At 29.6% G+C, this 26,895-nt stretch overlaps 2 protein-coding genes and 1 long non-coding RNA gene across 6 annotated transcripts in view; 2 read left to right on the top strand and 1 right to left on the bottom strand.

Annotated features, from left to right (window-relative positions):
- Positions 1 to 9,818: 9,818 nt before the first annotated feature.
- LOC149877641 (uncharacterized) lies at positions 9,819 to 13,234 on the bottom strand. The gene is made up of 3 exons (XM_090073461.1): positions 12,690 to 13,234; positions 11,994 to 12,389; positions 9,819 to 11,879 (listed from the first exon to the last, which is right to left on the bottom strand). The coding sequence occupies exon 3, from the start codon at positions 11,459 to 11,461 to the stop codon at positions 11,006 to 11,008; it is 456 nt and encodes a 151-aa protein (XP_089929587.1). The 5' UTR covers positions 11,462 to 11,879; positions 11,994 to 12,389; positions 12,690 to 13,234; the 3' UTR covers positions 9,819 to 11,005.
- A 490-nt stretch (positions 13,235 to 13,724) lies between these two features.
- Positions 13,725 to 26,895, top strand: part of LOC149877642 (uncharacterized) — a 25,658-nt gene continuing 12,487 nt past the window's right edge. For 2 of the 4 annotated variants that reach the window (XM_090073644.1, XM_090073646.1), the window contains exons 1-6: positions 13,725 to 13,857; positions 20,276 to 20,329; positions 20,517 to 20,570; positions 21,102 to 21,155; positions 21,347 to 21,400; positions 22,050 to 22,103. In XM_090073644.1, coding sequence (XP_089929770.1) covers positions 13,845 to 13,857; positions 20,276 to 20,329; positions 20,517 to 20,570; positions 21,102 to 21,155; positions 21,347 to 21,400; positions 22,050 to 22,103 — 283 coding nt within the window. In that variant the 5' untranslated portion in view covers positions 13,725 to 13,844. Of the gene's footprint in view, positions 13,858 to 14,258; positions 14,311 to 20,275; positions 20,330 to 20,516; positions 20,571 to 21,101; positions 21,156 to 21,346; positions 21,401 to 22,049; positions 22,104 to 26,895 lie in introns of all 4 variants that reach the window. The other 2 variants (XM_090073645.1, XM_090073647.1) reach the window with 2 other exon arrangements.
- Positions 22,350 to 25,156, top strand: LOC149877643 (uncharacterized). Its single transcript, XR_016447829.1, has 2 exons — positions 22,350 to 23,879; positions 23,936 to 25,156. It is a non-coding gene; the product is annotated as an uncharacterized LOC149877643 (long non-coding RNA).

Raw genomic sequence — 26,895 nt, forward strand, 5'->3', positions numbered from 1 at the left:
TTGCAAACCAGGGGAGATATATATATTTGACAGCCTTTTCCACGGTTCAGTCAGCATGCAGACAAAAAGGCAAATATGCTCCATTTTACATTGTCAACAAAAAAATCTTGTTTTAAAAGTTTTGCCAGTTCAACAGCAAACAAATGATGTGGATTGTGGAATTTATGCTGTTGCATGGGCTCGTCAGATTCTTGAAACAAAAGGTGTACCATCAACAAATATAATGTTTGAACAAAGTGAAATGAGAAGTCATCTCCTAAAATGTATATCAAACAACAGGATGGATATATTTCCAGCCACTGCAAAACCTTTATTGTTTAGAAGATGTTTTGCTAAGACTTTTTGTGTTCCGCTGCATTGCTCATGTCGCATGTTTTGGGTAGCTGGAGACGAAGACATATTTAACAGGTATATTTTTACAATTACTAATTATTTTAGTTGTTAATAAAAACAATTACAAATGCAATGCTTTAATTGATATCTTGATTTTATCACGCTTTTATATTTTGATGGAAGTTTATTTATTTTTTAAGGCAAATGGCACAATGCTGTGCTTGTAGTAAATGGTTTCATCGTGATTGTGAACAAATCCCACTAAGTGTCTATGAAAAGGAAGATGAAATTTGGATTTGTCAAGGTTGCAAGAACCAATCAAAATAATAGTAAGATAAAAGATCAATTTTTTAATAATAATATTTTGTATACAGCACTTTTTCTATTAATAACTACAAATGCTGTACTTTTAAGTATCTTTTGCATATCAATTCTTCAATATTACGAAGTTAGCATAAATTTTTACGTGAAAATATTTAATTTAACCAGTATATAACAAAATCAATTAAAAAAAAAATCACTGAGACAAGGGATAGTGAGGTTATAAACTATGATTAACCCCTGACATAAGAGTTTGTGTTATATAGATTTTAATTTATTTTTAATGCACTCCATACTCCACAAAAAGAGCCTGCTATACCACATCTACAAATTGCAATTCTTTAAATGCTTTGCTAATTAAGTAATACCACCAATAGCATTGCAAAGTAACCGGTTTTACTGGAAAACGTAAAATTTGAAAATCCATTCAAAAATTCTATAGCAGGTAAGTTAGAATACTTTTTTTTATGTTTTTATTAGGAAAAAAATTGTAAAATTACTCCTTTTTAACTAAGTTTCTTCAATAATGTGATATTTTAGATATCACATAGATATTATAGATAAAGAAGGTACAACAGATATCATTTGAAAGTTTGGATGGCCTCCATGTTCACCTTTGAAATTGTTTATACATTAAATGTTACTATTTTTAAAAAAAATTGTTTTTAAAGGTACATGCTGCTTGCATAAAACGGTATCCTCGCCAAAGAATTACATGACATGCCTGTGAGAACGACACCCGGAACCCGGAACACCGTGTTTTTCATAGAACTGAGACCTGCTATTTAAATATTTTGGCATTGCATACGTTTGCTATGTTGTAGCTACGCCATCTTCAACTTCCAATCTCAATACATTAACAGAATTTGCTTGTAACACCATTTTAGATATTGCTTTAATTATTTAACTTTATTGTCAGCCAAGAACCGCATAGCGTTATGTCCACGTTTTTATGCTTTTCCGATTTATTATCAATAAATATTCAATATTAAATGGGGTGTGTGTCTACTGAATCTAGTCACAAGAATAAAAAAAAAATTCCAGGGTGTATATAGATTCTATAAATTAAAATTTTTAACTCGATTTTCTCAAAAACACAAAAGATGGACATTTGGCCTCTTGGTTCTCGGCTAGCGTGTTGCAATCATCCAAGGTTTTCTTACGTACCTTTTTTACACAGTGTTATTGCAATAACCTATTTCATTCGTTTTTTATTTTACGTATAGTGGTACCTATGATTTTATAGTGTTTATGTCTTAACTATAGGTATAGACGTTTATACCATTTAAGTGGCAGGTATTTTTTTAATTAAGCTCATATATACTGCCACTTTGATACTGGTATAAACTCCCCTAATTGATATGTTTGTGTCATGGTGCTTTATATATTGACATTGAACTGCTTACACCTTATTTGATATCGGCATACTAATTATGTATAGCCTTTTTGTGGTGTAAGCCGTTAGGGGTTTATAGCTAAAATATATCATAGCATATACTCTACTATTGTTAATAAAAATGACGGTAAAATGGTTTTGCAATGATTGAAATATCAAAATGTAAACTTATTTCCTTTTTTTTAAAACAAAATGCGACACATAAACGCAATAGAAAATTGTAAAATTTTTTCCAGTGAGTTTTATATTAAAAAATTTATATTTTAGTTTAGAAACGTAATAAATAAATAAAAAAACCTATAATACTGTATTTATCTCTATAACCTTTGCTTGAAACATTTGAAGTAGAATTTTTGACTCCAAGAGACCCCATACCCAAATATATAGATAGATAGATAGATAGATAGATAGATAGATAGATAGATAGATAGATAGATAGATAGATAGATAGATAGATAGATAGAACACCATCTTTAGTTAAGCATTATATGATATATAGATATATATATATAATAGGGCCCTGCGAATCGGGATTTCTTTTGTACCGAATTGAAGCAGGTCTTGATTTTTAGCAATCTGAGGAAAATCAAATTAAATATTTTTCTCGAAAAAAGAAAAAAAATTCTATTGCCAGGAATAACTATTCAACGTTTGTTTTAAAAACAGTATTACAACTATTTTCGGTTACTTAACGCCCATCTTAAAAAAACATTTTAATAGCATTTTAGCGTTGAAATTCTAAAAAAACAATCGCAAATAAAAATATAATTCGAATCGAAGCGACACTCGATTCGTAGAGCCCTAATATATATATATATATATATATATATATATATATATACGCACACAAATTAGTTTTAAGCAGCTGTTGGCGCAGTGGTTAGAGCATTGGACTCGTTATCCATAGGTGTGTGTGTATATATATATATATATATATATATATATATATATATATATATATATATATATATATATATATATATATCGCGTGCTCGGAATACCAGTGTCGTATACGGCAATGTGTTAAAATTAACAAAATTGCGTTTTAAGTACAAAAACTTGATTACAAATTGAATTTAAACAAAATGACTATAATCAATATAAGTTTTTGTTTAAATCGTTAAAAAAAAAAGTAATAATAATACCCTTGTAACATAGAGCAATACGACAAATGTATTTCGAAACCAGAATTATTTGTCACAATACATTGTCATAGATTCAATTTTTTTGATAGTTGGCAATTTAAGGTTAAGTTTACTTACGCTGTGACTAACAATCACCTAAAATTTTTGTAGGCTGTTATTTCACTCCTCGCATTTTTTTTTTTTTTTTTTTAATTAAAAAAGGAACAGGAAGTTGTTATAAATATTTAGTCACAGGAAGTTACATAAAAAGTTACAGGAAGTTGTTATAAATATTTATGGAATCGAGCATTCTTTAAAGAAAAATGTCGATAACAATTTACTTGTCATGGATGTGTAAAGTTGGGTTTTGTATTACTATATTTTAAGACGTTTTTTTAAACTTACCCACTAAAAAATATTGCAGGGGAGTCAAATTGGAAACCAATATAATAAAGGCATAGGCAACTTATTTATTTTGTATAAACTTATAATTTATCATGTATTGTATTTTTAAGCTGTTTAGACTCTTTAATATGTACCACCCTTGAAGAAAAAAAACGGAATCATTAACAAATATTATTTTCTTAAATATTAAATACCTAAAAGGCATATGTAAAGTAATTTACAACGGTGCTTCCACCACGACGACGATCACGACCACGGTGCAGATAGGGCTTAAATCCTGGCCGGTCCGCGCCATTTTTCCGCCAAACTCTAAAAGCAGCCCTCGATTTGGGCCCAGGGTGGCTTTGACGATAAACGTCAAAATCTTGACGAGTTAAATCTATAAGATATCCAATAAAATTATTGCGTGTTAAAAAGGCAAATGATTTGAAACGCTGTGATCAACGAAAAATATACTTTTTGTCTCTTTTGAAGGTCCTAAAGAAAACATACGAATTTTACATCTATACAATAAGTGGTCTATATATTATAAAGTAGATTGTTTCGCCAAATTACGCCAAGTTATGGAAAAAAACATTAAAAAAAAGTCAGCCGAGATCTGAGAGTCCGCATGTATATTTTTTAAAGTTCTAAGTTATAATGACTTTCTGCGAGAAAGTCCGACTAATTATTCAAATATTTCCTAAAATTTTATTATTCTTGTGACCATATTTAGTGGACACCCAACCCATTAACTGTGGATCATTTATTGATAATAAACCTGAAAAACACAAAATGTGGACATAGGGCCACTTGCATCTCGACTAACGAATAGAGTCAAGAAGTAATTAGAAAAAAAAATTAAATAGAAACTAGTTTTAAAATATGAAATACGTGTAACAATGTTATTCTCGGCAACTTCTAAATCCAAAAATATTTGAAGTAAATTTTGTAAGTTAAATGAATTACTTTAGGTTAGGTTGGTCAACAATCTAGGTAGGCTCTCTTGTCCCTTTTTCCGATGCTGTCCTTAAGGTCCGAAAATGTGAAAAAACTAATTTTTGTTTTACAAGCGAACCTACTATACCCAAACCCTCAGTCGATGTGTGCACACTCTGCTGCATGTTCTCCCTAAAAGTGCATTTTTTTAAGCACAATTTCGGATTATCAGACACGAAAGACGCCTGACGTTGGAATAAAGATTTGACAAGAGTGCGTACCGACAATCTGAGACTTGCAGAGAGAAATAAAAAGGTTGCTCATTATAACGCTGGAAAGTTGAAAAATATTACGTATCAAAAAAATATTAAACTTTAAATATACTTATTAACAATTTTATTTACCAAGTATTGCTTTTCTTTTTGCTAAAAAAAAAAAAAAAAAAATAACTCCAGCTTACTGCAATCAAATAACTAAAAATTTAAAAAAATGCTGCAACATAACTGTAAGTTAAGTCATTTTACTTAAGTAATTCGGTTTACTGAAGTCATTTTACTTAAGTAATTTAAATACGAAATTCATAACTGTTACTTGGACTGACACAGAATACAGTGATTTGGTATTCTGTGATAGGTGTTACACTCCCTATGCACCGGGACCTGTTAGCAGTTATGAAATCCGTGTCACTATAGATAGTTATTTATCAGAAAAGAAATAATAAATACCTATCTGCTTTTCAAGTGATTCTAAAAAAAAGATATGAAATTAAAAGGTTTATCGCAAAATAAATAAGATTCTATCGTAGGTTTTTGGAGACAACCTGCATCTCTTTTCGTGGACCACCTGTCCAGCTTCACTAAAGGCCCACTCACTAGAGGCACTCAAGGCAGGCCGCCAAAATTACTCCCGTGGAGAAATCAGTCTCACAATAATCTTCAAGAAGCTCATGGGTGATCTCATCTGAGACATTGATTGCACCTTGCTGGTTTGACATCCAGTCTTCTGTTTTAGGATGACTGACTTTCAACTTGTCAAAATTCTCATCCCTGACAGCATAAGCGTGCAGCTGTTGGCCATTCAAGAAAGGGTGTAGCAGGCAGCCTATAGCATAAAGCATGATGTAACATCCTCCTCTTGGGAATCGTTTGGAACAACTCCAGTGGCACTGTTCTTTCCTATTTCTTTGACCCTCAGAGAAGCACATCTATCCACAAGATGGACAATGGCTGTCAGTGCTCTATCCATTGTAATTTTCTTACCACTCGACATTGACTCAGAGATGACTAGGCATGTGGTCAGGAGAGGCAGAATGGTTGCAACCAGCTCAAACTGTTCATCTGTGGGAATGGGTGTAGTCCATTCTATTTTGTCAGCCCGTAGAGCACATTGCACACTTTGAAGATGGTCGATGTCTAGGTGCATCATCGTCTAGGTGCTTCATCTACTTAAAAAGTTAAAAATATTACCATTCATCTCGAGGCACTTCTTTTTCAACACCCATTCAACAAGAGGAGAGTGATTGACTCTGATGGATATTGTCCTGCATGCATCGATAGCAGCCTTGATATCAGGCTGTTTGTTGACAGTCCTTTCCAGGCCCATGTTTCCAGGTCAATGAATGTGATTGAACCACTTTCAAGATCAGCAATAGTCTCTAACTTCCTCAGTGCAGCTTTTTTATCTGAAGCTTGATCACACACAACAACCCGCTTTTTGACCATTTTGAGTGACTTAAAACTTTTAACAAAGTTGTCCATAAGTTCCTTCTATCCTCTTTTGATACTGAACAATTGCGTCTTTTGTTCATTACGTCATATTTCGTTCTACCGTAAATTTGATTCGTTTTTTGAACAGTTTTTTACGTTTTTAATTTTAATCTATTAAAATGTTGCTTTTCTCCATTTAAATAACAGTTATATATAATATTATATAAAATGTTGCTTTTCTCCATTTAAATAACAGAAGCAATGTTCTGATCAGTGTGCTTACCTGGGAGTGGAACAACTCCAACAGTTACCTTTCGTAGAACAAACTCTTTGGTGATGTAATGAAGAGTCACCACCATCAATATGTCGTTATTGCTTGAGGTCCAGATGCCAGTGCTGATTGCAACTCTGTCGCAATGAGGAAGCACCTTGTCAAACATGCTCTTCATGGCAATCTGCAGAATCCTATAGCGGAGAGGTAACTTGAAGCGAGCCATGCAGGCACCACTTTTAACCTTAAGCCTCGAGTCAAAGTGGGCAAGCAGTCTTTTGAACTGGATAGAGTCACATATGGAGAAAAGCAGATTGTCAGTTGCAAGGTAAATCTTCATGTCAACACGAAGTTGAGTTGTGCTCTGTGTTGGATAGCATAGATTTTATCTGGCTTTTAGAACCCTTTTTCGTGTCCTGTGACCTAAAAAAAAATCGTATACATTTGTTAACATTGAATTAACTTCTGATTTCGTTGTTTACATTAATAAAAAATCATTTAAATTTGACATGAATTTGTATAACTTCGCTACATCGCATCGTACAATCCATTAAATAACTAAGTTACCAACTGTTTCCAATTCATCTTCTGCCAATTCAACTTGGTCCTCTTTGGCAGTTTCTGCCTCATACTGTATTTTTTGATTCTGACACATTTCGATGTACTCATCCTTATGGTAGGATGGCAGGTGACCACTCAGGGTCGATGTTGACCCCGAAGTCATTTTAGGTCCTTCTTTCAGAGATTGCACACACCATAGGTCTTATTTCCTCTGTATTCCTTCAGGAAGTACTGCCAAACCAGCGAGCGATTGGTCTTTGGCATATTTGTTTGATGTTTTACAATGTTTAAATCTTGTTAATTAACATACAGAAAATTTTAAGGTTTTCAAATTCGTTAAATATAATGGAAACAAATTTATTTAACTTTTATAACCGTAAAATTTTGTTTTACAAAATCTTGCGGCTCTCAATATCGTTTCAATTAAGTTTTAACAACTTTTAAAGGTTTTCAAAGTCAATTAAACTTAAAGTTATAACTTTTTACGGCTTTCAACATCGTTTTAATTAAGTCTTAACAACATTTAAAGGTTTTCAAAGTCGATTTAATGTTAAAGCTACAACTTTTTAGGGCTTCCGACATCGTTTAATTAACTTTTTTTCGAAGTTTAACGGATTTCAACTTCGTTTAATTTAAGAAACTTCGCTTAACTGACGGCTTTCAAAGTCAAACAAAAAGTATACGATTTTGAAAACCGTAAATCGATTGATTTATCTCTGCTTCAATATTCGAGTTGTTTAAATTGGGTAATACCCGACCCAAAGATTTGGATATCGAGTATTTAAATTTATTAAAACTACCCGTGTACGGGTACCCAAAGAAATTTGAGCCGGGTTTTCGCTCCCTAAACAGACCTTTTTTCGATGTCTTATATACGTCTAAAGTATAAGCATCTATAATATATACAAAGTAAAGTAGTCTTAGATGTTCTATAGACGTCATTTGTCTGCAGGGAAATTCAATTAACATACTTTTAAATTCCATTTAGAAGACGCGAAAACCTAAGAAAAAGTATACTTAGGTTTTATTTTGAGCATGAAAACCAGCACTGTTTTATCATTATTATTTTAAAATCGTTAAAAAAAGCACTCGGTAAAGTATCATGACCGGTAAATCTGACTGTTAAAATATCATGACCGGTAAGTCTAACTGTTAAAGCATCATGACCGGTAAGTGTGACTGCTATTAATCAAAAATAGCAAAAAAAACCCGTAATATGGGTAATGGTCGGTTTGTTATTTTATAGTGGCTGTTTTCCAATTTAAAGTTGCGAAACGTTTACTAATACTCTTTTAGAAAAACGCCTTCAAATAAAAAATATTAAACCACCTGTAAAATTAAAATAAAAAGTATGCGAAGGTAAAATAATTTACCAACTATTTAACATTATTTTAGTAATTTATAACTGACATAGGTCATTTCAGTGTAAGGCAGAACCATTTTCCTTGAAATTAATAAGTTCAAAACAATACGCTTTTAGTTACTGACACAAAATAATAACACTTCATCATGCTTTAAATTGACGAAAAAGTAAAGCAAAATTCTTTTTATATTTTTTAAAACATCAACTTTAATTAATAAGGTTAATATAAAGCAAACGTAAATTATACATGAGTTATTAGTTTTTCGGTATCCGCTTGATACATGTTTCTTTAAAAAAGGAAATAGTCTTTAAAACGTTAAATGCACACAACTAAATAAATTTGGACCATTCATTTTGAAAGTGGTGTAAATCCATTTTTCAAAAAAAGTTAGAAATCACAGTTTAAATTAAACCTAGTGGGAAACTTTTTATTTGTAAATAATTTACAGTTAGTATTTAAACATATCCATATGCTTTGATCAATTTAAAATTCGTCAATAAATGAAATTGCATAACAATTGATTACAAAAATGTCCATTTAGGACCCTGAAAGAGTATGTTATTTTAGATAAGCTTACATGCAAGTCATTTATGTAATCAAATTACTTATCTCTAAATTCGTAGAGACATTGCCAAACTTAGTACAATTAATGCATATTTTTTAATCGACTAAAATGCTAACATTTAATACCTTGAAAGCGGAAAAAATGGACTTGCGTCACTTTCAAAATAAACGGTCAGTTTATTAAAAATATCTAATCATTTGACCATTGCTATATATGGCACTAATCTGACCATTTTTGTATAAGGCTTTTATGTTTCAATAGCTTTGTGTAAACTGTAATTTGCTACCAATTACTAAAAACTCCTTTTGTTACTGGAAATTTAATTCTCTTAAATAATTTGACACTAATAAAGGACCTCTCTTTCCCGTTTTTGCCTTAATGGTGGTCAGGAGAATAGATTTATCTTTGTTAAGAGTAATCAAGATTTTGATGAAGACCTTTTACCAGAATAATAAAAAGTAAAACAATGATTTACATGTATAAGAATTTTTTCTTTTTAATATGTATAAGAATTTAACATATATAAGAATATTTTTTCTTTTAAATATGTATAAGAATTTAACATATATAAGAATATTTTTTCTTTTAAATATGTATAAGAATTTAACATATATAAGAATATTTTTTCTTTTAAATATGTATAAGAATTTAACATATATAAGAATATTTTTTTCCTCAAAAGTGTTGCAGCAAATGCAAACTAAGCTATTTAATTAGTTAAACACCTTATAAAACTTAAGTAATTCGATACTTGACAAATGCGCAAAACTGCAATGTTCACCCCCTGTTTAAAAAGATCTCCTAAGTTACGTACCACAATTTATTAGGCATAATGGAGAAAATTTAAAAAAAACTGAACTAATTGCATATATTTATATCATTTTAACTGACGAAAACTTACAATTAAAGGTAAACAGGTTTTTTTTTATAAATCGTATAAATGCGTCAATCGTAAATCTTTAAACGAAAAAAAAAAAGAAAAGAGAATTGATAACATAAAAAAAATGACACCATAAAAAAAAAAAAAATCGATTTACCTATTTATAGTAACCTATTTTGACATTGTAGTTAATATAAACATTTATCGAAAATGTAACAATAAAATATGTTTCGAAGTACAAAAGATCACAACAATAACACATAACAATAGAATAATTACACCTTTGATCCTAAAATCCAGCGAAAATAACAAACCAAATTAAAATATGAAAGACAAAATTCGAAAACTAATTTAAAGTTAACTATATTTACCTTTTTACTAAACATATAAATACATAAAAGTATATTTGTTTTTATGTTCAATATTAGTTATTCAATTTTAGGACATTAAAACACCCTTGATCAAGGTTGCATACTCTTTCATACACATTATGCTAAACATTGACAGACATTATGTGTTTCCAGAATAATTAAAAAAGGCTAGACAACACAACCTAGCTCTAAAGCAGTAACACTGCCTGGCACTAAATGTTGCCAAGTCACACCTCTGCTATAAGTACATTGCTTGACTGGCAAGATTATTAATCTTGCACAACATCATGCCAAGTCACCACTTTGAAAACATGGAAACAACATAATTTAAACATATATAAAACTATAAACAAATATGGTTTTATATAACACATATAAACACATTTTATAACAATATTAAGATAAAAAATAAGTTTATACATACAAAATGTTCTCACAACCTACAAACAGTAAATTTTCAAAATGAAAATCTAAAGACTATAAATTAAGAACATTAGAAAATATAACATTTGTGTTTAAGATGTTTATCAATTTTGAAAAACAAACTATTATATGCTCTAGTTCTTGAACATGCAACATATAGTTGACCATGAGAGAAACACGGTTTATTGAGATATTCCCCAACTCTATTAAATGTTTGACCTTGACTTTTATTAATTGTCATTGAATGAGCCAATCTGACAGGAAACTCTCGAAGCTTCAGAACAAAAGCTAAATTAGAACCTGATGGTGCCAACTGATTTCGGGGAACAAAAACCTGCTTACCACCAGAAACATACCCTCTGCATCATCAAAACCTCTGCAACCCTATCAAAACCTCTGCATCGATATAATTATTTTGAAGAGCACAAACTTTCATTCGAGTACCATTGCATAACCAAGCTTTGAGTTCTAAATTTCTAAGTAGGAAATTACACAACCAATTTAATTTTAAACAAAGAGGTGGCATATCTGAAGAAGTTAAGCTGTTTAAAAACTCAACAGGAAAGTTATTTCTTTCATAAAGGTCATCAGTATCAATTTGATCAGCACTTAAATATATTTTGACCTCACCCGGCAGACATTCAAGCACTTCTTCATTGATTGATAATGAATAAACATTAGTTGATGTTAAAATCACACGTTTAGAATTATCATTTTGATCAGCATCTCCAAAAATCTTTTCAACAATCGATAATGATGCACTGAGTTGGTATTTCAATGCATCCTTTAAAAGGATCCTCCCCTTTGACAGGTATTGTTCCATTCCCCAGTTTTAGTAGCCATTGGGAAAATTCACCTTTCCCATCTTGTACTCTAATATTTTCAGTTAATGCAAACTTCTGTACCCATTGCCAATGCAAAGAACATTTCATACACGATTCTAGTATTTCAGCTGGTTTTCTTCTTTTCACAACAGGCAGAATTTGCCTAAGGTCACCACCAAAAAGAATGATTTTTCCTCCAAACAGAAAGTTGGCAGACATACTTCATATAGTTTTAAGAGGATGACCTCTTGGGTAAATGACAATTTCTTGCAAGCAGGTGGTGCACTATCTTCACCATCAAATACAACTGCAACTTCGATATGTGAAGGGAGATTATAGCGACTTAAAGTGATTATAGCAATTTATGCTTGAACATCATGATTCCAAAATATTAATAGCAAAATGTAGTATACAGCGCTAAAAACAAAAATCAACTTGAGGTAACAAAATTTTTATATATGGCAAAATAATTTGTATTGGCTTTTAGTGAATGATTAAAAGCAGTGATTTTTAATAAAAATGTCTATTTACCATTTTTAACAATAGACACCAATATGAAGATAAGCCAAATGTCTATTAACTTAAAAGATAACTAAAAATATCACAGCAACAACACACAATGATAGCACACACTATAAGTTAATATAATATGTATATAATATAACTTAAGTAAGATAACATTCAGATATAACAAAACATAAGTAACAACATTAAGCAAAATGTTATTTAAATAAATTATTATGTATTTTTAGAACAATTTTTAATAATAAAGACTTATAAACAGCTAGACCTAAAGCAGTAACAGTTTGACTCTAAACACTATCATGTGACCCTCTGTTAAAAGTACATTATTTGGCTGTCAAAGTTGACAAATCTTGCTCTACATGTTTACCAAGTCACAGTACTTTGAAAACGCATATGAACCAACTATAAACACAATAAATGTGTTTAAATAAGTATATATGGTTAAATATATACCTTATATACATATTTAAACACATTTTTAAAACAATTATATAACACATATTAACACATAAACAAACAATAAAAAAAGACTTTACATTGTTATAAAAACACATTGATAAAACAACTATACAGCACTTATTACCACATACACATACATATCAAAAAAGCATATAAGCAAACAATAAATGTGTGCAAACAAAAATTTTAAAAGTGGTGTGAGAAAGTTTAAAAAGTTTCGAAGTAAACAAAATATATATTTACAAACAATACTCTTTTCCTTCTTTTTTTTTCATTAGAACTTTAATCCTCATAACAAAATTTAACCTTTACACGCAATAACATGTGACATGCCATTTCAGTTTTGGCATAAAATTTTAATTTATTTTTCTAAATTTTTTAAAAAAGAACAAAAGTAGTTAATAGCATTACAGAAATTTCAAAGTAGAAATAACCATTTTATGGAAATAGCATTAGTATAACTTTAAATAACATCCACACCCCTATTTTCCTTCTAAAAAATAAAATAATAAAAGTAAAACTGCTAAAAGAAAAATTAAAACAAATAAAATATAAACGATATAAAAAATTAAAATCCTTTCTACTTTAAATCCTTTCTACATTATCTAATAAAAATGTATATATATCTATTTCATATACTTACTTCAATTATAATATGATCTTAACGATGATTATTTATCTTAATATGATTCTTTATGTAATACTATATGTAATAGCATATCTAAACTAATAATTAAATTCCGAAAGGAAAAATTGTTTTAACTCGCTTCATGGATCTTTCTCCAATGGCCGCGTGCATTTTGAGAACGCGCTTTTTCAAAGCCTAGTAACTAATGAAGAAACGACGTTAAACATTAAACATTAAACGTTTCTGTTCTATTTATATTAAGAAGAGTCATAAAAGACTTACCGGTCTAAGAGACTGGTATGTCTTTTTTGACTCTTTTTGATTAATAACAGTCATCAACAATTATAAGTGTAATAAGATATCATAAAAAAGCATATTTAGGTTTCATTTTCAACATGATAAAAAGTATTGTTTAATGATTGTTATTTTAAAGTCGTTAAAAAAAGCACTCGGTAAAGTATCCCCCAGTCTCGTTTTTAAAACAGAACGAAAAATTTCAGTGAATTGTCTTTAATTCTAGTCCCGTTTGTAATGAATTGTTTTAGTAGTAATGATTGCTTGTTTCGTTTGCGCATGCATGTTTTTCGCCTATGCGACCTGGTTGCGCATGCGTTCATTACATCATTTCAAAGCGACGCGTCATCCTCTCCATTTCTTTGTGCACTTTTGCAATTGAGAACTTAATCCCTCTGGAAGAGAGTTAAGCTGTTAACATTCAGTTAATAAAACATGTTTTATTTGCAACAATCTTCAACTGGTTGAAAGCTTTAATGTTTTCGAGAGGTAAATGTCACTTTTACATCATGCTTATTAAAATTCAACGAAGTTTTTATGAATTATTTTTTCTTTCCTATTAATTCCTTAATCATAAGAATGACACAACAATATATTTTGATTAATTACGATCACCAATGTCGTATGAAAAACGTTGATGACTGTTATTAATCAAAAAGAGTCATAAAAGACTTACCGGCCTCAGAGACTGGTATGTCTTTTTTGACTCTTTTTTATTGATTACAGTTATCAACGATTATAAATGTAATAAGATGTCATAAAAAAGCATATTTAGGTTTCATTTTCAACATGATAAAAAGTATTGTTTAATCATTGTTATTTTAAAGTCGTTAAAAGTTCAGTTAATAAATAAAACACGTTTTATTTGCAACGATCTTCAACTGTTTTAGAGCTTTTTCACTGTTCAATATTCACTGCTTTTTTGGCTGGTGCATTACAAAGGTATTTGTCTAGCTACTTTCATACAATATTTTTAGCAGATAACTTCACCTCTTTAATTTTACATGCTGCTCTATACCACTATGTGTGAGGATTGTCCAACAAAAGAGACATCAAACTATCTGTATCCAAATAGTCCGCATCCTCTATGTTTTGGGATGAAGTTTCATTTGGTGTAGGTTGCAGTGTGGGTTCTCTACCAACAAGGTTCTTCAGTGTGTTCACAAGGGTGTTCCTCCCATGATCAAAACGTTATTGTTATTCTTTCAATGGTCCTTTTGCTTGAGAATCCAAGAAGTGGGCGACAGTATACTCCATCTGTACATTTGCATAATGTATGAATCATCAGTCAATCTTCAATAAAAAGTAGTTTCTTATTTCTTGGATTAAAGAATCGTTCATCAATTTTTAAATTGTCTCAAGTCCTAACTTTATTCTTAGGACTTGACATTTAATTGTCAGCTTGTTTTAGTTGCAATCGAAGAAGTGCTGTTTTCTCTTAAAAAAAAGTGCAAGAAAAAGTTTTTTCAAAAGCCAAAGATTTTCATATACATTAGGCCGGACTTTTTTCTAAGGTTAACTTCGCATTCTATCTGCTGCTTAAAATTGTCGGTTGCCTTATCGTTAATATATTTTCATCTGAAACCCTGCGCTCGTGAGAAATTAAATTTGATTTGTTTCGAACATAAGTTGTTTGACCCAATCTTTCTTCAGTGAAATATTTGATCCTGGAAAGGAATAAAATGTGACCGGCTTGGAGAAAAGGTTCCATAAGAGCGGAAACATCAATGTTGACAGTCATGAAATGATCCAAACAATATTTTTATGTATCATTCTATTTTTTTCTCATGCTCATTATTTGTTATCAATCCATTTTTAGAAGGAAATAAATGCTTATTGGAAGTTGTACTTTTTTACAGCTCTTTTACTTGGAAATAAAGAGCTCTCTGTCTTACAATTTTATTTTTGAAATCAAGTTTCTGTTATATTTCGTTTGCTGAATAACCTGAAGCCTGTCAATTCTATTTGCTAGCATAGCAACTGCTTCTTTTCCAGTTATATTCGGACCAAAAAAATCAACAACTAAAAGAATATTTCAAGAAGATGAATATCAGAAATTTTTATCAAAGGATATTATTAAAGCTGTTAATTCCCTTTCAGCTGCTGATTCACTAGCAGGATATTTATTTTCCAAATTGATGGTTGTGTTGTGTTCCATAAGATTATTCAAAATGAACTACACATTCCTGAAGTTGTTGAGTCTATTCGTATTGGCAAAAATCTAAATGTCCAACTTTTTTATAAAAATCTTCCAGTTTCTTTACCATAATGGCTCAAAGTAACCCACCAACGAATGTTAAAAAGAAGGAGTATGCTGGAAAACCTCAATTCACATTTTAGAACAGAAAAAGAAAAGTTGTTTTCTATTCTTGAAGAACTCCAAATAAAGTCACCAAATAAAAAAAAAAAAAAAAAAAAATTATTTATCAAATGTTCTTCAATTTGCATTGATGTTGTGGTACACATCACTGCAAACTTATCATTTACTGATATAGAAATTCCCACTCCCATCTATTTCTCTGTTAGGCAAGTTTAAATCAGGTGAAGTAGGTTCTATGAAAGTTTAGAAGTTGCTAAATTAAAAATGGGTGCGTATCGAAAGATCGTAGAAAAATTTTTGAAAAAATGTATTTGCAACAATGTGCTGAATATTCTTGTGACAATGTTATTGGGATTAGTGGGGAAAATGAATGTTATAAAACCATTGTCTCTTTCATGGTTGTTGGTTTAAAAGAAAAAATCTCCTCTGTTGTCAATTCCAATTGTAAAATTGAACAATTGTAAAATTGAAGCAATTCCAATTGTAAAATTGAACAGTGATGCTCTTGTTTCAATTTCTGAAATTTTTGTTTTGATTCTTTCAATCTCTTTACGACACGAATTGTCTGATGTTGCAATAGAAGATTTACTAAAACTAGTATGCCTGTTAAAACCAGACTTTCCCTATTCTTCTTTTTATTTTTATAAAAAGCAATTAAACGGTAATCATGAGCAAGTGCAAGTTCATTTGTATTGCCTAGACTGTCAGTATTATCTTGGGGAAGTGGAAACAAGGGAATGTCCTATTTGTAATACCTTGTATGATAAAAAAAAAAGTATGGCACAAGATTCTTATTTCCTATATTGTGGAATAGAAAATCAATTGAGAAAAATACTAGAGCCTAGAAATGTACGTTTCATGGACAAAAATCGAGCTAATTATTACTAGTCAGATATCATAGATGGAGATGCATAAAAAAACTGCCTCTGCTTCCCAATGATATTACTTTAACTTTTAATATTGATGGTTCATCTTTGTACAACTCTTCAACAAGATCAATTTATCCCATTTTGGCATCAATCAATAAACTTATTCCTTCTGATAGGAAAAAAAAAATTACTTGTGCTGGAATTTGGTTTGGTAAAGACAAACCAATTGCTCAACTTTTTTGAAGCCATTTGTAGCAGAAACAAAATCATTATGGTATATCGGATTTACTTCGGCAAATAATCAGCATACACGCTGTCTAACTACTTTTTTCACTACTGATACTATAGCCCGTCCAATTTTTACAAATACTAAACAATTCAACGGATATTATGGATGTGACTTTTGCTATGTTAAAGGTGAGCATCACGATGGAGCACATGTATATAGACATATCAATTTTCAACATCGTTCAAAAGATTTACATATGATAGATTGTGTAAATGCTGTTGCAGCAGGTTTATCTATTAATGGGGTAAAAGGTACTTCAATTCTTATGGATATTCCATGCTTTGATATAATCAATAATACTATTCCTAACTACATGTACAGTGTCTTGTTTGGAGTCACTAAACATTGTCATTGTGGATTGATAATCGTGGTGCTGATTATTCTCTTTCAGTTCAAAATATATGTGATATCAGTAACAGTAGGAAAAATATCAATCTACCAAATAATTGTGGTCGTGACACTTGTTCTTTAACTGAAAAGAAGTCATGGAAAGCTTCCGAATGGCAGAATTTTCTGTTTTTTGGTTGGCCTTTAGTAAAAAATAGAATACCTGCACAATATTTTTCACATTGGATAAAACATGTCACTGCTATAATGCTTCTTGTATCTGATTCAATTACACATCTGATGAAAATTCATTCACTTTGTTAAATGAATTTTAATCAGATGTGGAATTGTTATATGGAAAAAATCAGTGTCTCTTCAATATACATCTAATTCGTCACTTAGCTTTAGGTGTAAAAAATTAGGAGGTCTTTATGGGCAACTTCATGTTTTACTTTTGAAAGTTACCTTGGAGCAATCAAAAAAATGCATATTGGTACAGTGTTTGCTGCAAAACAAATTGCTAAATCAGTCCTTTTGTTAAACAAGTATTTCTTTTATTCTTAAAGATACAACTCGATCTAAAGGTTTTCAAGTGTTATTTAATGATATATTTAAAGAATCTTTGCCAACTTTAGAAAATCTTGAGCATCTATTTTTTTCATGTTATCGTATGTATGTTTATGGTCAACTTATTTCAACACATTCTTTTTTTTAATGGGAAAAAACGAAGCGATTGTTATGTTAAACTGTCGTTTGGTTTTGTGTTTCTTATAAACGCAATATTAAAGATAAGTTTGTCCTATTTCATTATTGGATACAAGTGGCAATCAAATAATTATTTTCTTTCTTGTAATACTGATTGCTATTATTACAAAGGTGATTTTGATAAACATTTTTTCTTATGATGCAAAAAAGATTATATCTAAAGTAGTTAAAGTTGACGGCACATTGTTGTTCCTAATAGATTCACTCATGTCTACTCCTAGCCTGCTGAAAAGTTTTACAGTTGGGGTTAGGACCAGGACTGTATATATATATATATGTATATATATATATATATATATATATATATATATATATATATATATATATATATATATATGGTGAAAAATGATTAAACAATTGAAGAATCTACATGTAACATTTAAAGATTAAAAAAAATTACTAAAAAAAATTAATTAAAAAATAAAATTAAAGAAAAATGTCAGAATTACTTTCATCTTGATTTGGATTTTAAATGAATTTTTATTTTATTTTTAAAATAACAATAAAAATATACCAATAATAAGTTTTCTATTAAAATATTCATGATTGTCAACAGTATTGTCATTTTCAACAAATATATCAATAAATTCAACTGCTATCAATAAGGATCCTCTAAGTATAAAAGATAAATAAAACCAAAATCAAAATGTTGAAGTTAGGTGATTTGGGTTGTTGTTAGGTGCAGGGAATAGTTCAAAAAGTTCAAAACTAAATTAATGTAAATATTAATAAACATGATGTATTAAAAGGTAACTAAAGATTAAAAGTTGTTTAAAATAATCATTAAAATAAAAAAAAATTTTATTTTCATATATATATATATATATATATATATATGCTGATTCAAAATAGTATAAAAACAAAGACCTGAAAATCAACGAAAAGTGCTCTAATTCGAAGTCAAAGTTTTAAAAAATCCCACTAATTTTTTAAAAATCTTTTTCAAAACGCATTGATTTTTATACGAAAATTTTTTACCACTATCAAAAAGCAACCCGAGGGGGAGAGAGGGGCAGCTTTGAACATTTTTTAAACTTTTTTTTATAAATCAATATTTTTATTATTCTAACCACTTTTTTTCTTCTAAATAGTCAAAATAATGATTAAGGAATAAATCTGCAGTGTTTAAATAAATTTTGAGCTAAAAAATAAGTAAGAATATTTATTTCTTCAACATGCGCAAAAATGTTCAAAACTGCCCCAATCTTAGGCAGCTTTGAACACACCTTTTTAATAACACCCAATCTTAGGCAGCTTTGAACACACCTTTTTAATATAAACAATTAACAATAAATTAACAATAAAGCATTGATATATTTATAAATTTCATTAAGTTTAAGTTTCTAATAGTAAAAATCAGTTATTTTTTCTAAATTACTAATCTTATGATCATTCTAAAGAGTTGATCTAACAAAAGTTATATAAAGCTATTTAAGCTGTAAATAGAAGCAATTTTTTAAAAAAACTTACAAAACTACACCGTAAACTTCAAAAAAACACGATTATAACATATATGGAAATGAATTAAGCTTAAGTTGAGTATGTCAAGCCATAATTCATTTTAGAGCTTTTTATTTGGTAGTCTCTTAACATTATTTCCTCATCTTTATTAAATATATGTGCGGCAGTATATTTAGTTTTCAAACCAAGCTTGGTCTTAGATAAAAAGTTTTTATACTTCATTATTCTGTAATGTAAAGTATTACGTTTTATATTATAAGCAGCTTCGTTTGGCCTCATTAATCCATTTGTAACTTGGAGAACAGCATTATTAACATCATCCTCTATGACTTCTGTAACTCTCTTTTTTTATAATTTCGAACCATTTTTATATTTAAATAATCAAAATTCAGGCCGTAATAATCAAGCAATAAAGTGCGAGAGTTTAAACAGCGATTCAAAGGTGCCCCATTCATTTTATTAAAAACTGCCCCAATAGCGATTTAAATAATAAATGATAATTTTTCCAAACAAAATTATCTCAACAATTGACATTTTCTGCTTAATTTTAAATCTTATTAGTTATCCTTTCTTATAAATAACATTAAACATCTCACTAGTAAGAAATGTGGTCAAAAAGTTCTTACAACTTTATATCGAAATGTTTACGATTTGTCCTCAAAAACAAACCAATCATATATTTTGTCCAGTTTATGCCAAATCCCAGGGAAGACAGGTGACAACTGCAAGGGTAAATGTTATCTTCATAAAATATTTAGTTTTATTAAGTTTAAAATACAAAAACGCTTCAAAAATGCATTTTTTCAAAGCTGCCCCCGTTCAAAGCTGCCCCCCCATCTCCCCTATAATGACAAAAACTTTATATTTAATATTTAGAAATGACGATAACCGATGCAAAAGGAAATGATATAAAGAAGGAAAAACAAAATGGTATTTATATTTGAAAAATTACAAGCTAATTAAATAGTTTATCAATATGTTGAGGATGATGTTGATGATGATCATAATGATTATGGTTATGATGATGATCATTTTATTTATGATAATGATGTATTAATGATGAAAACATTTAGGATAATGATTATTATGTTGATACATCTGTATATTCAATATATAGCAAAAAATCAAAACGAAGGAAATAAAAATGACGTGATGGAAGAGATGAAAAATGGTAATAATATTTGAAAGCTTTTAAGTTAATTTATCGTGACATTATTGATGATATTGTTGATGTTGTTGTTGTTGTTGATGATGATGATGATGATGATGATGATGATGATGATGATGATGATGATGATGATGATGATGATGATGATGATGATGATGATGATATTGTTGATGATGATTATAATGATGATGATGCTGATGATGATGATTTTAATAATGATGATGGTGATGATGATAATGATTTAATGATGATGATGGTGATGATGATAATGATTGTAATTATGATGATGGTGATGATGATAATGATAATGATGGTGATTATGATTTGGATTTTAATGATGATGATGGTGATGTAATGATGAAGATGATGATGATGATGATGATGATGATGATGATGATGATGATGATGATGATGATGATAATGATGATGGTGATGATGAAAATAGTGATGTTGATGATAATAAAGAAGATGAAAACGTTTACGTTGTTAGTCATGTCATTTATGGTATGAAAATAAATATAATTCAACATTTAGTGAAGGATAAAGTTGAAAAACTTAGTCGACGTCTGAATGGGATGAATGAAACTGGTAAATATTTTTAAAGATTCACTTTTTTAGTTAAATTATGATAATGATATTGATAATGATAAAAATGACAACTTTGATAATGATGTTGATGATGATGATGATGACGATGATGATGACGAGGATGATGACGAGGATGATGATGATGATGACAATTAGAATAATGATGATAAGTCTGTATATTCAATATTTAGTAAAAAATCAAAATGAAGGATATAAAAATGAAGTGATGGAAGAGCTGATAAAAGGTAACAATATTTAAAATTTTACAAGGTTTTTAGTCGATTTATTGTGATATTAATGATGCTGCTGCTGCTGCTGCTGCTGCTGCTGCTGCTGATGATGATGATGATGATGATGATGATGGTGATGATGATGATGATGATGATGATGATGGTGATGATGATGATGATGATGATGATGATGATGATGATGATGATGATGATGATGATGATGATGATGATGATGATGGTGATGATGATGATGATGATGATGATGATGATGATGATGATGATGATGATAATGATAGCAATAATGATGATGTTGATGATGCTGATTTTAATGATGATGACACTGATGATTTTAATGATGATGACGCTGATAATTTTAATGATGATGACGGTAATGATTTTAATGATGATGGCCCTGATGATTTTAATGATGATGACGCCGATGATTTTAATGATGATGACGCTGATGACTTTAATGATGATAATGGTGTTGTTGATGATGATTTTAAAAATGATGATGTTGATTTTAATGAAGATTATGGTGATAATGATGATGGTGATAATGATGATGATAATTGTGATGCTGATAATAAATAAGAAGATGACGACGTTTACGTTGTTAGTGATGTTATTTATAGTGATAAAATATACATGACTCAACATTTAGTGAAGGATCAAGTTGAAAAACTTAGTCATCGTCTAAACGGGATGAATGAAAATGGTAAATATTTTTAAAAATTCACTTTTTTATTTAAATAATGATAACTAGGAAAAGCCAACCCGTTATACGGGTTATGGTCGGTCTGTTACTTAACTTATAGTGGCTTTTTTCTACAAGTTGAAGTTGCGAAACTTTACTTGTAGAAAAAATGTTTCGCATTTTTAACTTGTAGAAAAATTTAACTAATACTCATTTAGAAAAACGCCTTCATATTGAAAAAAATAAACCATCTATAAAATCAAAATAAAAAGTATGCCGAGGTAAAATAATTTACCAATTATTTAACAATATTTGAGTAATTTGCAACTGACATAGGTCATATCAGTGTAAGGCAGAACCATTTTCCTTGACATTAATAAGTTCAAAACAATACGCTTTTAGTTACTGACACAAAATAATAACACTTCATCATGCTTTAGATGGACGAAAAAGTAAAACAGAAATATTGTTATATTTTTTTAACATAAACTTTTTCAATCAAATTAATGTAAAACGAATGGAAATTATGAATGAGTTATTAATTATTTGGTATCTATTTGTTACATGTCGCACACAACTAAGTTAGTAATTGAGTACAAATACGTTTCAAACAAAAAAAATTAATATACAATCAAATATGTGTATAACAATTTTAAAAAAAAATTTAACTTTGATCTTTTATATTGGATTAATGCGTCATATAAAAAACCTAAAATAAATATTGTAACAGATAAGTAGACACTAAAATAAAATAAAAAAATTTTTGCGTAACGTTTCCATCGTAGTTACGACATTTCTAGCGTTAGGCTAGAAAATGTTTTATAATATAACATTGACTACTGTTGTCATACTTACACTGCTCTCATGATACAGCTTGTCGGTGTTGTTTATGACGTTATTTCATGTTCGCTTTTAGTGGTGTTGTTACGACTTTGAAATTATTCGACTGTCGACTAAAATTGACTTATACATTTTTAAAATCGACTAAGTCGACTAAAAGTTGATTTAGTCAAAATACTTGAATAAAAAATTTTATTATAAACATATTCTTTAATGTTGCTTGACAATTTATCTTTTAGACGCTATGAAAAAACTAGAACTTTAAGAGAGTAAACATATAAACTATGTGTGTGATACTGTTATAATAGCACATGCTGTTTTTGTATCAAGAGCGTTTTCTTTTTTAAATTTTAATTCATCTTATCTGTTAGATTAATTAAAATCGAATAAACAAACAAAATAAAACGGAAATTACAATCACAAAGTAAAAAAACAAAAACACTTATGGGCACTTTATATTATTTTTCACAACAATTAAAGCAAATAATTAACAAAAAAATTTAATAATTGAAAAACAGGTCGGGGTAGATGGGGCGGCTAAACTTTTTTGAGGGTGGCAGATTCGCTAAACGTTTTTGCATCCTTAACTGAATACCATAACACATTACATAATATTTTGTTTTAAAAGCATCAACTGCTTACTATAATGAGAAAATGGAAACATATTAATGAAGTAGTGCTTTATACAGTAAGCTAAGATCTATGTTTATGTGATATAGCAAATTAGGTTCAATGGTTAGATATTTTGTTTCAATTAAGGTATTGGTAATTGAGGTCGAGGGATTCAAAGCGGCGTATACTTGGTCTCTAGGAGTGATTATTACTGCTCAGATGTTAATTTCAGTGTGGGTCATTGTATGTCTTGACAATTTTATGATAAAAAAGGGAAATATAGTATGTTTAAATTTACAATATGTCGCACAGGTGGTCAATGATTGTCAAGACGGTGTATTCTTTGTGCAAAGACTGTACACCAGTCTATACAACAGGGGCATATGATACCAGTTGTACAGGCTGGTGTACATTTGTGCAGTCTCCTGGTTATAGTGATGCAGCTTGTTAGGGTCCACTTTCTTGTTGCTGAAGAGAATACAAAAGGCAATTTAAAACCTCTTCATCAGCTCTTCATCAACTCCTAGAATCTCTACTGACTTTTGGTATCCCCTAAAAAACCTCCAAGCAGTATTGCTATTATTGGAGTTCACAGATCCTCCTGACTTTGGAACATCAAAATTGATACCAAGAACAAACCTAAGCGCAACTTGAATCTGTTTTTTTTTTTGAGTTTTAAAAGTTCTTTATTTCCTTCCTTAGCCTGCCACTCCTTAAAATTAAACATAGCCTGTTTGCTATGTGAAGGAAGCACTCCATGCTTCTTATCGACAAATGAAAAGTGGACAGGCCATATTTAAATCTAATATCTGAAAAATCGGCCACAATTTTATAAACCTTCTCCAGGTCATTCAGGCTGGAGCTGCTCAGGCAGCAGATGCTGCAACTAGTAGTTGCGTCAATCACTGCTCTAAGAATAATGGCAACTTTGGCAAGAAAAAATGGATCCAGGAAGTGCCTCTCCATTAGCTCCACCTTCATCTGTGCTCGAGGAAAGGTAATCATTAAAGAGACATTCACCAGATGCACTTATATATATTACTGTTGTTTCTAGCCTCCCTTTTTCATCTGATGACATGTTTTCAACGTGCTTTTTCTCTAAAAGGGTTGTAATTTATCTGTGGAAGTAGTCTCCTAATATAAACCTGGTTTTCTCTTCAGCAAGCTTAACGTTGGTTGGATTTATAAAAAGATATTTTAGATGCCCATATTACCCACCATCTCATATTTCCCTACTTTCCCCTAAGACTATCACCTAAGAAACTTTTTTAAATGTACAACTACGTAAACTTACAGATATAGAAATAGCACAGTTATATCGTAAATTTTCCCCAAAGTAAATTTTTTTTTGATTTTTAAAGAAACCATCTATATACCATTTTGAAGTTGCAATAATGAATTCTTTGTGTTGTTATGTGTTTATTCGTAAATCTTTCATGTTTTGTCGAACTTTAAAAGCAGTAACGTCATCTTTTCGAATATTTTCATTTTTGAACTATTGCTCATTGTTAAAAAACATGTTAGTAACAATAGTGTTTGCTAATTTCCTTCCCCATTCTTTATGTTCTGTACACAAAAAACAATTATCAGTAGCTTGATATGTTTCATAATATAAATCAAAATGTAAAGCATAACCTCACCATTTTTACAAGATGAAGAAGATGCTTAAAAAAAAAAAAAAAAAGACAAACAAGTAAAAAGGATTACTTGTGAAAAATTAAACTTTAATAAAAATATTAGTAAAATGCGAACAGATTAAAATGGTCATATTTACATTAAATAATTCTTCCACCTATTGCATATACTTCTCCATAAAAATATATAAAATTTAAAACGCAGCCCTACCAGTTATGCTTCTACCAGACATTAAAGACAAAAATTATACCTCGGAATAATTAATAAAATAATATTTACATATAAATAAATATATGATTATAATTTTTTTTACCTATTCCCTTCATTTCCTCTAGAAAATTGTTTAAAGTAAGAAAAAAGATAGTTGAAGCAAAAACTAACAAAAAGTAAACTAAAGTTGACTATAAGCTGAACCATAACAATAAACTAAGATAAACTTTAATCCTTAATTTTTGTACCTCAGAAGACAAAGGTCGCTTGTCTAGTTTTTTGTTAAAGAGTTAAGATCTTTTTAGTTTTTTCAGTATATACAGAGGTATAAAGACTGTTGTCCTACAACAATGTGAAACAAAGTTAAGTCAATATAGAGGGTCTGGTGTCCCCAGAAAGGAAAAACGTCTGTTGTCCAGAAACGACATTTTACTATTTTTATTTAACTTTTTATTTTTTATTTTTGTAAAAATAACATTTCATGTGCCTCAAGACAAATTAAATAAAACACGAAAAAAATAACACAAATTTAACAATCAAGAATATGCCAACAAAGACTAATTAATTTACTGTTTCCTCTCTCCTGGACAATTTCTAAAATGAAACAACCGACCTTGGACTTTTGAGGTACAGATATAAATACTTCATTTATTTAACTAAACTAATAAGTAAATAAATAAGAAAAACATTACATACAAAAAATGAAAAATAAATTACCTTATAGAGAAAAGCTGTTGTGATTTACCAGAGTAGTAGTTGTAAAGTAATATTTCATATTAGCTTTAACAAAATAGTTTATGCTGGAACATCATGATTCCAAAATATTTATAGCAAAATCATGTAGTAAACAGCGCTAAAGACAAAAAATCAAATTGAGATAAAACAAATTGTATATATGGCAAAATAATTTGTATTGGCTTTTAGTGAATGATTAAAAGCAGTGATTTTTAATAAAATTACCGATTTACCATTTTTAAAAATAGACACCAACATGAAGATAAGCCAAATGTCTATTAACTCAAAAGATAACAAAAAAACATCACAGCAACAACACACAACAATAGCACACACCATAAGTTAATATAATATGCATCTATAATATAACTTAAGATAACATTCATATATAACAAAACATAAGAAACAACATTAAGCAAAATGTTATTAATAATCTTTAATAATAAAGGCTTTAAAACAGCTAGACCTAAAGCAGTAACAGTTTGACACTAAACACTATCGTGTAACCCTCTGTTAAAAGTACATTACTTGGCTGGCGAAGTTGACAAATCTTGCATACATAATGTTGACAAACCTTGCATACATAAACTAACATTAAAAAGACACTTTATATTATTATAAAAATACATTGATAAAACAGCTATAAATTCACTTATTACCACATACATATTAGTATCAAAAACGCATATATGCAAACAATAAACGTGTGCAAACAAAAATTTTAAAAATGGCGCAAAAAAATTTAAAAAAATTCATAGTAAAAAAAATATATACTTACAAA

The sequence above is a fragment of the Hydra viridissima genome, unplaced genomic scaffold, assembly GCF_058129835.1.
Source record: "Hydra viridissima isolate aposymbiotic clone 2 unplaced genomic scaffold, HvirCarnegie_v1 scaffold_16, whole genome shotgun sequence".
NCBI classification, from domain to species: Eukaryota; Metazoa; Cnidaria; class Hydrozoa; order Anthoathecata; family Hydridae; genus Hydra; species Hydra viridissima.

What these genes read in the sequence shown, in the direction of transcription:
- LOC149877641 (XM_090073461.1), bottom strand. Translation starts at nt 11,461, where the DNA reads ATGGAACAATACCTGTCAAAGGGGAGGATCCTTTTAAAGGATGCATTG.